Below are 14,244 nucleotides of genomic sequence, written 5' to 3'. Positions count from 1 at the left end.
TTATCTAGTGATGTTATTGGGTGGTGATGCGTTTTATCTAGTGATGTTATTGGGTGGTGATGTGATGCGTTTTATCTAGTGATGTTATTGGGTGGTGGTGTGATGTGTTTTATCTAGTGATGTTATTGGGTGGTGATGTGATGTGTTTTATCTAGTGATGTTATTGGGTGGTGATGTGATGTGTTTTATCTAGTGATGTTATTGGGTGGTGATGTGATGTGTTTTATCTAGTGATGTTATTGGGTGGTGATGTGTTTTATCTAGTGATGTTATTGGGTGGTGATGTGTTTTATCTAGTGATGTTATTGGGTGGTGATGTGTTTTATCTAGTGATGTTATTGGGTGGTGATGTGTTTTATCTAGTGATGTTATTGGGTGGTGATGTGATGTGTTTTATCTATTGATGTTATTGGGTGGTGATGTGATGTGTTTTATCTAGTGATGTTATTGGGTGGTGATGTGTTTTATCTAGTGATGTTATTGGGTGGTGATGTGTTTTATCTAGTGATGTTATTGGGTGGTGATGTGTTTTATCTAGTGATGTTATTGGGTGGTGATGTGTTTTATCTAGTGATGTTATTGGGTGGTGATGTGATGTGTTTTATCTAGTGATGTTATTGGGTGGTGATGTGTTTTATCTAGTGATGTTATTGGGTGGTGATGTGTTTTATCTAGTGATGTTATTGGGTGGTGATGTGATGTGTTTTATCTATTGATGTTATTGGGTGGTGATGTGATGTGTTTTATCTATTGATGTTATTGGGTGGTGATGTGTTTTATCTAGTGATGTTATTGGGTGGTGATGTGTTTTATCTAGTGATGTTATTGGGTGGTGATGTGATGTGTTTTATCTATTGATGTTATTGGGTGGTGATGTGTTTTATCTATTGATGTTATTGGGTGGTGATGTGATGTGTTTTATCTATTGATGTTATTGGGTGGTGATGTGATGTGTTTTATCTATTGATGTTATTGGGTGGTGATGTGTTTTATCTAGTGATGTTATTGGGTGGTGATGTGATGTGTTTTATCTAGTGATGTTATTGGGTGGTGATGTGTTTTATCTATTGATGTTATTGGGTGGTGATGTGTTTTATCTAGTGATGTTATTGGGTGGTGATGTGATGTGTTTTATCTAGTGATGTTATTGGGTGGTGATGTGTTTTATCTAGTGATGTTATTGGGTGGTGATGTGTTTTATCTAGTGATGTTATTGGGTGGTGATGTGTTTTATCTAGTGATGTTATTGGGTGGTGATGTGTTTTATCTAGTGATGTTATTGGGTGGTGATGCGTTTTATCTAGTGATGTTATTGGGTGGTGATGTGTTTTATCTAGTGATGTTATTGGGTGGTGATGTGTTTTATCTAGTGATGTTATGATGTTAATGGGTGGTGATGTGTTTTATCTAGTGATGTTATTGGGTGGTGATGCGTTTTATCTAGTGATGTTATTGGGTGGTGATGTGTTTTATCTAGTGATGTTATTGGGTGGTGATGTGTTTTATCTAGTGATGTAATTGGGTGGTGATGTGTTTTATCTGGTGATGCTATTGGGTGGTGATGTGATGTGTTTTATCTAGTGATGTTATTGGGTGGTGATGTGTTTTATCTAGTGATGTTATTGGGTGGTGATGTGTTTTATCTAGTGATGTTATTGGGTGGTGATGTGTTTTATCTAGTGATGTTATTGGGTGGTGATGTGTTTTATCTAGTGATGTTATTGGGTGGTGATGTGTTTTATCTAGTGGTGTTATTGGGTGGTGATGTGTTTTATCTAGTGATGTTATTGGGTGGTGATGTGATGTGTTTTATCTAGTGATGTTATTGGGTGGTGATGTGTTTTATCTCGTGATGTTATTGGGTGCTGATGTGTTTTATCTCGTGATGTTATTGGGTGCTGATGTGTTTTATCTAGTGATGTTATTGGGTGGTGATGTGATGTGTTTTATCTAGTGATGTTATTGGGTGGTGATGTGTTTTATCTAGTGATGTTATTGGGTGGTGATGTGATGCGTTTTATCTAGTGATGTTATTGGGTGGTGATGTGATGCGTTTTATCTAGTGATGTTATTGGGTGGTGATGTGATGTGTTTTATCTAGTGATGTTATTGGGTGGTGATGTGTTTTATCTAGTGATGTTATTGGGTGGTGATGTGTTTTATCTAGTGATGTTATTGGGTGGTGATGTGATGTGTTTTATCTAGTGATGTTATTGGGTGCTGATGTGTTTTATCTAGTGATGTAATTGGGTGCTGGTGTGTTTTATCTAGTGATGTTATTGGGTGGTTTTCTCCAGTGTTGCTGGGCTCTATCATTGAGAGCCAGTTGGGTTAATTAGCCATATTCTAATTATTAGCTGTTTAACTAACTAAGAAACACTAGACTTTGGAGCTCTAAAGGACCTGTGAAGGACCCTCCACTGGAACAGCAGAACATCTATTGAATGGGAGGAGTGGGGGTGTGTGTCATTGTGTGTCTGTGTTTGTAGAAGTATAGGCAGGCAACGCAGCCTGGTCCCTTGTGAGTCCAAGACCTGCACAAACACATACTTGTTCTTCGTGTGGACTCGGCACAAATCTAATGTGACCATCCTCTCTCTCTCACACGCACTTTCTCTCTCCATTATAGCACCTGGAATCCAAGCTTGAGTCTCTTGGCAAGTCCTTCACTCGAGTGCTGCTGTCTGAGATTTTCCCCAGCAAGCTGGACCTGATGGCAGAAGTGGATGCGTGAGTCTACAGCACACACACACACGCTCACACACGGAAAGGGAAAGGCTCTCTGTTATCCAGCGAGGCACAGTCATAAAAGTCTTTAATAGAAAACTCCAAAAGCTTCTTAAGTGAAATGTCAACCGCTCGTGCTTCAAGCTCCAGTTGCTTTGTTTTCTATGACTGTCTGACAAAAAGAAGGAAAGGAGGAGTGTGTATTTGTATATTTGAGACACAAATACACACAGTCCACACACTCAACAGATTGGCCTCTCACTGTGGAGTAATGAGTAATGAGTACTGCGATGTGTGAGGGAGGAGTGGGTGAAGGAGGGACAGAAGGTCTGAAAGAGAGAGATCGGGGGACGCAGAGGTAGTTGAGGAGGTTGTGTTGAAACGGGAGATAGCATGATAAAATGAGGTAGTTGAGGAGGTTGTGTTGAAACGGGAGAGAGCATGATAAAATTAGGTAGTTGAGGAGGTTGTGTTGAAACGGGAGAGAGCATGATAAAATTAGGTAGTTGAGGAGGTTGTGTTGAAACGGGAGATAGCATGATAAAATGACGTGGTTGAGGAGGTTGTGTTGAAACGGGAGAGAGCATGATAAAATGAGGTAGCTGAGGAGGTTGTGTTGAAACGGGAGAGAGCATGATAAAATGAGGTAGTTGAGGAGGTTGTGTTGAAACGGGAGAGAGCATGATAAAATGAGGTGGTTGAGGAGGTTGTGTTGAAACGGGAGAGAGCATGATAAAATGAGGTAGTTGAGGAGGTTGTGTTGAAACGGGAGAGAGCATGATAAAATGAGGTGGTTGAGAAGGTTGTGTTGAAACGGGAGAGAGCATGATAAAATGAGGTAGTTGAGGAGGTTGTGTTGAAAAGGGAGAGAGCATGATAAAATTAGGTAGTTGAGGAGGTTGTGTTGAAACGGGAGAGAGCATGATAAAATTAGGTGGTTGAGGAGGTTGTGTTGAAATGGGAGAGAGCATGATAAAATGAGGTAGTTGAGGAGGTTGTGTTGAAACGGGAGAGAGCATGATAAAATGAGGTGGTTGAGGAGGTTGTGTTGAAACGGGAGAGAGCATGATAAAATGAGGTGGTTGAGGAGGTTGTGTTGAAACGGGAGAGAGCATGATAAAATGTGGTGGTTGAGGAGGTTGTGTTGAAACGGGAGAGAGCAAGATAAAATGAGGTGGTTGAGGAGGTTGTGTTGAAACGGGAGAGAGCATGATAAAATGAGGTAGTTGAGGAGGTTGTGTTGAAACGGGAGAGAGCATGATAAAATTAGGTGGTTGAGGAGGTTGTGTTGAAACGGGAGAGAGCATGATAAAATGAGGTAGTTGAGGAGGTTGTGTTGAAACGGGAGAGAGCATGATAAAATTAGGTAGTTGAGGAGGTTGTGTTGAAACGGGAGAGAGCATGATAAAATTAGGTGGTTGAGGAGGTTGTGTTGAAATGGGAGAGAGCATGATAAAATGAGGTAGTTGAGGAGGTTGTGTTGAAACGGGAGAGAGCATGATAAAATGAGGTGGTTGAGGAGGTTGTGTTGAAACGGGAGAGAGCATGATAAAATGAGGTGGTTGAGGAGGTTGTGTTGAAACGGGAGAGAGCATGATAAAATGTGGTGGTTGAGGAGGTTGTGTTGAAACGGGAGAGAGCAAGATAAAATGAGGTGGTTGAGGAGGTTGTGTTGAAACGGGAGAGAGCATGATAAAATGAGGTAGTTGAGGAGGTTGTGTTGAAACGGGAGAGAGCATGATAAAATTAGGTGGTTGAGGAGGTTGTGTTGAAACGGGAGAGAGCATGATAAAATGAGGTAGTTGAGGAGGTTGTGTTGAAACGGGAGAGAGCATGATAAAATGAGGTAGTTGAGGAGGTTGTGTTGAAACGGGAGAGAGCATGATAAAATTAGGTGGTTGAGGAGGTTGTGTTGAAACGGGAGAGAGCATGATAAAATGAGGTAGTTGAGGAGGTTGTGTTGAAACGGGAGAGAGCATGATAAAATGAGGTGGTTGAGGAGGTTGTGTTGAAACGGGAGAGAGCATGATAAAATGAGGTAGTTGAGGAGGTTGTGTTGAAATGGGAGAGAGCATGATAAAATTAAGTGGTTGAGGAGGTTGTGTTGAAACGGGAGAGAGCATGATAAAATGAGGTGGTTGAGGAGGTTGTGTTGAAACGGGAGAGAGCATGATAAAATGAGGTGGTTGAGGAGGTTGTGTTGAAACGGGAGAGAGCATGATAAAATGAGGTAGTTGAGGAGGTTGTGTTGAAACGGGAGAGAGCATGATAAAATGAGGTAGTTGAGGAGGTTATGTTGAAACGGGAGAGAGCATGATAAATGAGGTGGTTGAGGAGGTTGTGTTGAAACGGGAGAGAGCATGATAAAATGAGGTGGTTGAGGAGGTTGTGTTGAAACGGGAGAGAGCATGATAAAATGAGGTGGTTGAGGAGGTTGTGTTGAAACGGGACAGAGCATGATAAAATGAGGTGGTTGAGGAGGTTGTGTTGAAACGGGAGAGAGCATGATAAAATGAGGTAGTTGAGGAGGTTGTGTTGAAACGGGAGAGAGCATGATAAAATGAGGTGGTTGAGGAGGTTGTGTTGAAACGGGAGAGAGCATGATAAAATTAGGTGGTTGAGGAGGTTGTGTTGAAACAGGAGAGAGCATGATAAAATTAAGTGGTTGAGGAGGTTGTGTTGAAACGGGAGAGAGCATGATAAAATGAGGTGGTTGAGGAGGTTGTGTTGAAACGGGAGAGAGCATGATAAAATTAGGTGGTTGCTGTTCTTGTTTTTTTGGCTCTGATCTGATCTCACCACTCTCCAAGGCAGTTACACACAACAGTGAATTCATAAGCCCGGCACGACTCAAACCAGCAAAATATTCACACCCCTCACCCGAGGCGATTCACAGGCACCTGTTTAGACAGATCAGTGGCCGCAGATTAAGTACTCAGGGAGTGAAGGAAAATAAGTGCTTTTGAAATGCAGAGAGCTGGCAGAGTGGGGTCGCTCAGTCAGTCGTTAGTGGTGTGACAATGCTGGCGTCATGGCTCTGAAACACGTCACAGGACAGACACAAAGTTCATGATATCACAGAGTTGATGTAGCAGGGATGACTCAAAAGGGCTCGCAGTCAGTACATAGTCATCATCCCTTTCGTTTCAGCCATATGACTCCAAAGGGCGGACTGGCATCGCAGTGCAGATTCTGTTACAGCGAAGGCGTGATAGGAATTCTGTTACAGGGATGACGTGGTAGGAATTCTGTTACAGGGAAGACGTGATAGGAATTCTGTTACAGGGATGACGTGATAGGAATTCTGTTACAGGGAAGACGTGATAGGAATTCTGTTACAGTGATGACGTGATAGGAATTCTGTTACAGTGATGACGTGATAGGAATTCTGTTACAGTGATGACGTGATAGGAATTCTGTTACAGTGATGACGTGATAGGAATTCTGTTACAGTGAAGACATGATAGGAATTCTGTTACAGTGATGACGTGATAGGAATTCTGTTACAGGGATGCCGTGATAGGAATTCTGTTACAGGGATGACGTGATAGGAATTCTGTTACAGTGAAGACGTGATAGGAATTCTGTTACAGTGGAGATGTGATAGGAATTCTGTTACAGTGAAGACGTGATAGGAATTCTGTTACAGTGAAGACGTGATAGGAATTCTGTTACAGTGATGACGTGATAGGAATTCTGTTACAGTGATGACGTGATAGGAATTCTGTTACAGTGAAGACGTGATAGGAATTCTGTTACAGTGAAGACGTGATAGGAATTCTGTTACAGTGAAGACGTGATAGGAATTCTGTTACAGGGATGACGTGATAGGAATTCTGTTACAGTGATGACGTGATAGGAATTCTGTTACAGGGATGACGTGATAGGAATTCTGTTACAGTGATGACGTGATAGGAATTCTGTTACAGTGAAGACGTGATAGGAATTCTGTTACAGCGAAGACGTGATAGGAATTCTGTTACAGGGATGACGTGATAGGAATTCTGTTACAGGGATGACGTGATAGGAATTCTGTTACAGTGAAGACGTGATAGGAATTCTGTTACAGTGATGACGTGATAGGAATTCTGTTACAGTGATGACGTGATAGGAATTCTGTTACAGTGAAGACGTGAAAGGAATTCTGTTACAGTGATGACGTGATAGGAATTCTGTTACAGTGATGACGTGATAGGAATTCTGTTACAGTGATGACGTGATAGGAATTCTGTTACAGTGAAGACGTGAAAGGAATTCTGTTACAGTGATGACGTGATAGGAATTCTGTTACAGGATGCCGTGATAGGAATTCTGTTACAGGGATGACGTGATAGGAATTCTGTTACAGTGGAGACGTGATAGGAATTCTGTTACAGTGAAGACATGATAGGAATTCTGTTACAGTGATGACGTGATAGGAATTCTGTTACAGGGATGCCGTGATAGGAATTCTGTTACAGGGATGACGTGATAGGAATTCTGTTACAGTGAAGACGTGATAGGAATTCTGTTACAGTGAAGACGTGATAGGAATTCTGTTACAGTGAAGACGTGATAGGAATTCTGTTACAGTGATGACGTGATAGGAATTCTGTTACAGTGATGACGTGATAGGAATTCTGTTACAGTGAAGACGTGATAGGAATTCTGTTACAGTGAAGACGTGATAGGAATTCTGTTACAGTGAAGACGTGATAGGAATTCTGTTACAGGGATGACGTGATAGGAATTCTGTTACAGGGATGACGTGATAGGAATTCTGTTACAGGGATGACGTGATAGGAATTCTGTTACAGTGATGACGTGATAGGAATTCTGTTACAGCGAAGACGTGATAGGAATTCTGTTACAGCGAAGACGTGATAGGAATTCTGTTACAGGGATGACGTGATAGGAATTCTGTTACAGTGATGACGTGATAGGAATTCTGTTACAGTGATGACGTGATAGGAATTCTGTTACAGGGATGACGTGATAGGAATTCTGTTACAGGGATGACGTGATAGGAATTCTGTTACAGTGATGACGTGATAGGAATTCTGTTACAGTGATGACGTGATAGGAATTCTGTTACAGTGATGACGTGATAGGAATTCTGTTACAGTGATGACGTGATAGGAATTCTGTTACAGTGATGACGTGATAGGAATTCTGTTACAGTGATGACGTGATAGGAATTCTGTTACAGTGAAGACGTGAAAGGAATTCTGTTACAGTGATGACGTGATAGGAATTCTGTTACAGTGATGACGTGATAGGAATTCTGTTACAGTGAAGACGTGATAGGAATTCTGTTACAGGGAAGACGTGATAGGAATTCTGTTACAGGGATGACGTGATAGGAATTCTGTTACAGGGATGACGTGATAGGAATTCTGTTACAGGGAAGACGTGATAGGAATTCTGTTACAGGGAAGGCGTGATAGGAATGACGTGACGGCTGACATTACAGGGCTTATCTCAGTGCTACACGGCTCTCAGCAGTACCCCAGGTAATGAGACTGGTCCTGAGGTGGCTCTGCAGAGGTGTTAGAGGGCCAGTAATGGCCTGATCAGAAATACCCATTTCAGACAGAAGATGTGGTATATTACATGTACAAAATAAATATAAGGCAATGTTTATATGACCCCCTTTCAAACAACTCCTTATTCACCACTTTCTTGCAAGTATACCCCTTTCATACAACTGGCAAATTGGGAGGGGCATGTTCATAACCTAGAGGCTGTTTACATTGCAAATTAGAGAGGTGTTAAACAATGGGATGTGTTAAGGCATTTACACAGACCTGACACCTGTGCTTTGATTATAGGGTCTGTGAAAATGCAGGAATCATGACTAAGTCTTTAAGTGTCAGGATAAAAGAAGCAGGCGTGGCACATTAGTGGGGTCTTTGTCTGTATGAAAGGGCTAGAAGTGACTAGGGGGGTGTTAGTTAGGTGTATGAGATTTGACTTTTTTCGGGAGGCAATCTGAAATGGTCAGCAAGATGAGTGAGATTGGCCCACAGCAGGAGATGACGAGCCTAGACAGATACTTTAACCACTAGACTAACTAACTCAGTGTTGGCTGTGATTCTCTGAACTTTCCTCTATTTAGCCAACCAGTATTTGGAATTAGTTTTGCTGGAGAGATTCTACCTCCATTGATTCCTGAGTTAGACAAAAACACAAACACCCTGAAGGAGACAGAAATAGGAAGTTTTGTTTGTGTTCTGATCCCACATTGGGGACAGTGCTTACCTGTGGGCACAAAATCAAAGGCAGCACAGTCTGGCTGCGGAGAGGAGTGCAGAAAGAGAAGGGAGGGAGAGAGGGAAGGTGTACTAGCCCACACAGTGCAGTGCAGCAGAGAGGGCCCACCCCCAGCCTTTCTCTCCCATTAGTGACACACCACACACACTTCGAGAAGAGAAACCATTAGCAAACACTTTAAAGTGTGTAATTAGACTGTCCCCAGGCTGGTTTAGAACCGTTGTGTAGATATATGGCACACACACACACACACACACACACACTTATATCAACTGGATCGTAAATACCTCGTAATGTCTAATGCCAATTTACCGCAAATCATCTGCATTTCCTTTTCATCCATATGCCAATCAACATTCCTGATTTAATCTTTTTTATTTTATTCAAGTGACATCGAGAGAAGAGGATAATTGTTTTTGCCTGTCTTGGTTCAGGCTGCTAGAATAATTGAAAGGCAGCATCCTTATAGGTGGAGGGAGGTCTGCGTAAGGGTGCATCACAAATTTCACCCTATTCCCTATATTGTGCACTACTTTTGACCAGAGCCGTTTGCTGTAGAGGGAATAGGGTGTCATTTGGGATGCATGCTAACTTTTACTGGGGCTAATGGAGCAGAGAAGCTAATGTAGCAGGGTGTGGACAGTGCCTTAGTTCACACTGGGAACACTGGGGAACCCTTCAGGTCCTGTGGTCACCTCAACCCTGCTCGTCCCTGACTGCCTCCCAAATGGCTCCCTGTTTGGTGCACTACTTTTGACCAGGGCCTCTAGGGCACTATATAGGGAAAAGGTGCCATTTGGGATGCAAGCTCTGTGTGGCACCCCCCTTCCCTTTAATTAGGTCTACTTATCAGGCTATCCTCTCTCTACCTCAGCTCACTGCAGGGTCCCCCATTCACAGAGAGTCATCAGAATTCTATTCACTTACTGATGGTTTTCTTCACAGGGCATCACTTGAGGCATCAGCATGGCACCCTGCTCTCCGTCCTGTTCCCCTACATCCAGAGGGCTGCTAGGAAATGGACAGGGGAAATGGGGACACGTTCAGAGGCAGCGGCTGTAGTAGATAGACGTAAAATGGTGCTGACAGAGGGCTGCCTCGCTTCTAGTTCTTAGGAAAATCTGCAGTATTTAGTTTTATTATGTATTATTTCTTACATTGTTAGCCCAGAAAATCTTAAGTGTTATTACATACAACTGGGAAGAACTATTAGATATCAGAGTGGCATTAACTTCCCAGCACTACACTACTGACTCAAAACAATGCCGCCGGAGAAGAGGTAGACGGAGCGGTCTCCTGGTCAGACTACGGAGGCACGCACACCACCCACCGCTTCCGAGTATATTACTCGCTAATGTCCAGTCTCTAGATAACAAGGTAGATGAAATTAGGGCAAGAGTTGCTTTCCAGAGAGACATCAGGGATTGTAACATACTTTGTTTCATGGAAACATGGCTCTCTTGGGATAAGCTCTCAAAGTCAATACAGCCACCTGGATTCTTTGTATGTCGCGCCAACAGAAATAAATATCTTTCCGGGAAGAAGAAGGGCGGGGGTGTATGTTTCATGATTAAAGACTCATGGTGTAATTGTAACACCATACAGAAACTTAAGTCCTTTCGTTCACCTGACGTAGAATTCCTCACAATCAAATGCCGTCCATATTATCTCCCAAGATAATTATCCGCTGTTATTGTCACAGCCGTGTATATGAAATGGTCCACCCACACAGACAGCGTGGTGTTGAAGGCGCAACAGTGCCTCTTCAACCTCAGGAGGCTGAAGAAATTTGGCTTGTCACCTAAAACCCTCACAAACCTTTACAGATGCACAATTGAGAACATCCTGTCGGGCTGTATCACCGCCTGGTATGGCAACTGCTCCGCCCACAAACGCAAGGCTCTCCAGAGGATGGTGCGGTCTGCACACCGCATCACCAGGGGAAAACTACCTGCCCTCCAGGACACCTACACCACCCGATGTCACAGGAAGGCCAAAAAGATCATCAAGACAACAACCACCCGAGTCACTGCCTGTTCACCCCGCTATCATCCAGAAGGCGAGGCCAGTACAGGTGCATCAAAGCTGGGACCAAGGCCATCAGACTGTTAAACAGCCATCACTAACATTGAGTGGCTGCTGCCAACATACAGACTTGAAATCATTGGCCACTTTGATAAATTGATCACTGGTCACTTTAACAATGCCACTTTAATAATGTTTACATATCTTGCATTACTCATCTCATATGTATATACTATGTTTTATATGTTTTATACCTTCTATTGCATCTTGCCTATGCTGCTCTGTCATTGCTCATCCATATATTGATATGTATATATTCTTATTCCATTCCTTTACTTAGATTTGTGTGTATTAGGTAGTTGTTGAGGAATTGTTAGATCACATGTAAGATATTGCTACACTGTCGGAACTAGAAGCACAAGCATTTCGCTACACTCACAATAACATCTGCTAACCATGTGTGTGTGACCAATAAAATTTGATTTGACTGTGACTGGAGTTACCTTTACCTCCCTGTAGCAACCCCTCTGTTTCCCTCTTCTGTCTCTTTCCCCCTTTCTCTTCTTCTCCTCTCTCATTCTCTCACCCTCCCTCACTCTCTCAATTTAATCCATCTCTCTCTGTCTATGCTCCGTGGTGAGTGATCTTAGCTCCGATATTGGCTGTAAATTGAATTGTGTGGCATGCTGGGGACCTAGCCAGCGTGGCACAGCGCATGTTCCCAGGCCAATCTGTTAAGATACTGTTCCTAAAGAGGGAGGTAGGGATTGTCCAATCTTTCTTCCCTCGTCTTCTATCCTTCGCCTCTCTCTCCTGCACTCCTATCCACTCATTGCTTGTCTTAAAGACATGCTCCGGTACTTTTGCTACTAAGAAAGTATGTTTTAAACCTCCTGCTTTGGGCGGGATGTGTGAATGTGTAGTTCATACATCCATATTCTATGAGCAGAATTACTGTCTTACCTCAGTTAGCCACGAAATCCCTAGTTTGAAAGCGACAGTTTTCTTAAAGCTGGGCCATTTTCCCTACATTTCCCCCCTAGCAATTCAGGTTCTAGCCAATAAGCTTCACCCCCCACATTTGAGTACACAGCTAGCAAGAGGCCTGCCCAGCGTTATCCAATGAGTTTGCAGGGCGGGTCCACTGGCTCGGTGGACACAGCAGAGAGAGGGGGGGAGAGAGCAGTGACATGGTCACATATCTGCACACGTGCCATTTTCAGGGACCACTTTTGGCTTGTGAGCGCTACTTTCAGAACTATTGGCTAAAAAGTATACAAAATACCAGAAAATCTCTTCAAGTATTCTGTGCAGATTTTGTGCTTTACTTAGCTAGTACTGGGTCACCCCTCTTTCCTGAGGCTACCAGTCATGTTTTAAAATAAACACACTCAGCTACACTATCCCCCATAATGAGTGGGGGATAGTACTCAGGCCGTTCAGTCTGATGCATTTGCTGTGTTTGCTTGGCTAAAGGGCCCCCTACATAGTGCACTATCTTTGACTAGGGCCAATAGGGTGCCATTTTGGACACAGCCTAAGAGTCTGAAAATACCTAAAGGTCATATCAGAACTACAGTTCTGTTCCAGTCAGAACTCGGCGTCAGCATCCCAACTTCCTCCTCTGAGACTAAAGGGAAAACATCTGACTCAGCTGCCTTCCAAATTAGGCTTGTGAATACTAATTCGTCAAGTTTTTGTGGAAATATTTTCCCCCTAAAAAGGTATTATGATTTAAAAATGAGAAAATGTCATGCGTTTTGCCTGAGGGGGTGGAATATTTGAGTTAATCGTGACAGAGACGAGGAGTGCAGTGAGGCCTCCAGTGGTACAGGTGAAGCCCCAATCAATTGTACTGTTCAAGGAAGCGACTATGATATAAGACACAGTACAGTACTGCTACAAGGATACAAACTGAGTGGGAGAGCGAGAGAGGATGCAGAGATGCACGTTAAACTTGTGAAAGTATCCCTGAAGATGAAGCATGATGCAGTGTTTTAGAGCTAGCTTCTTTCTCCCTCCACGACTTTCTGTACACCTGTGCACAGATTCTGAATCCATATATTTGTCTTGAAATCTACCTAGATATGTGCTCTCTCATTCCTCACCGTGTCCATGTGAATACAGCTGAATCCATAAATCTGTCTGGTGTATTACTGGTGGCTGTCTGTGTTTGGAGATAGACGGTACAGGGAGGGGCTGTCACCGTGGAGATGGAGCTGTGGATAGCATTGATTTGTGGAAGCTAACCCCTTTAACCCCGCACTGCCTCTCCATCCTCCCATCATCCATTCTCCTCATCCTTCACTCTCACAATCACTAAGATAAACACATCTCACTGCCAACCCCCCGCCTTTCTTTTCCATCACCCCTCCCTCTCTATCTTTCTGAATGTCTCTCCCTCTCTAACACACTCCCAGCCCCCCTCCCCTCTGTCTGTCTTGCTATGTAGGCTAGCTCCGTGGAGACTGGGCTAGTGCAGCTTTTTTATTCAAGCTCACCTAACCTCTCCCTCTTCTTTGTCTTACCTCTTATTCGTCCTCCTCTCACACCTTCGCACCTCTCCCTGTTTCCCTGTTTGTGTTCCCTCTCCCCTCCTCTCTCCCCCTGTCTCCTCTCAGCATTCTTTCTTTCTCTCCCTGGTATGATGAATGAATGCAGAGTGTGTTTTGTGTTCAGAGTGAATCAGGACAGATCCTCTAACATATGCAGGAGATCAGGTGGAGGCAGAGCTGCCTGCAGCCCAATGCAGCAGCACAGATTCACATCATGGACCTACCCACCCTGCTATCTGAGATGTGCACTGCCTCTTTAATGCAATCTCCCTCTTTCTCTGCTGTCTCTCTCTCCTTGCAGGTGGGTCCAGATCGCTTGCCCGCGTCTCTCCATTGATTGGGGCACAGCCTTCTCCAAACCCCTGCTGTCTCCCTATGAGGTAAACAGGCGTCTTACAACAGCTCGCCTCGATCCATACTGTCTGCTGCTGTCTTTCACTATCAAAGCACGACAAGAGCGTGCACGCATACACACACTTCTGATGACTTTTCTTCCTCAGAGCAGGCGGTGTTGTGTACCCTGTGGTAAAATGTCTGGTTCTGGTTTTAACATTGCAGGGGCTCATCAGTACTGCTTGTCTCTGAGCAGGCAGGTAACAGTCAGGCTGGTAGGGTTTATGGGACTGAGGACAGGGCTCAGGAGAGAGGCAGGCAGGCTGACTGGATGAGGCTAGGGGGAGAGGCA

At 43.6% G+C, this 14,244-nt stretch overlaps 1 protein-coding gene across 2 annotated transcripts in view; it reads left to right on the top strand.

Moving 5' to 3' along the window:
• LOC118373468 (2-(3-amino-3-carboxypropyl)histidine synthase subunit 1) overlaps positions 1-14,244 on the top strand; it is a 127,048-nt gene that overhangs the window by 98,667 nt on the left and 14,137 nt on the right. The window contains exons 9-10 of one of the 2 annotated variants that reach the window (XM_052520073.1): positions 2,630-2,730; positions 13,861-13,939. In XM_052520073.1, coding sequence (XP_052376033.1) covers positions 2,630-2,730; positions 13,861-13,939 — 180 coding nt within the window. The other variant, XM_052520075.1, reaches the window with a different exon arrangement.

The sequence above is a fragment of the Oncorhynchus keta genome, chromosome 1, assembly GCF_023373465.1.
Source record: "Oncorhynchus keta strain PuntledgeMale-10-30-2019 chromosome 1, Oket_V2, whole genome shotgun sequence".
NCBI lineage: Eukaryota > Metazoa > Chordata > Actinopteri > Salmoniformes > Salmonidae > Oncorhynchus > Oncorhynchus keta.
This window is presented reverse-complemented; position numbering and strand designations above follow the sequence as displayed.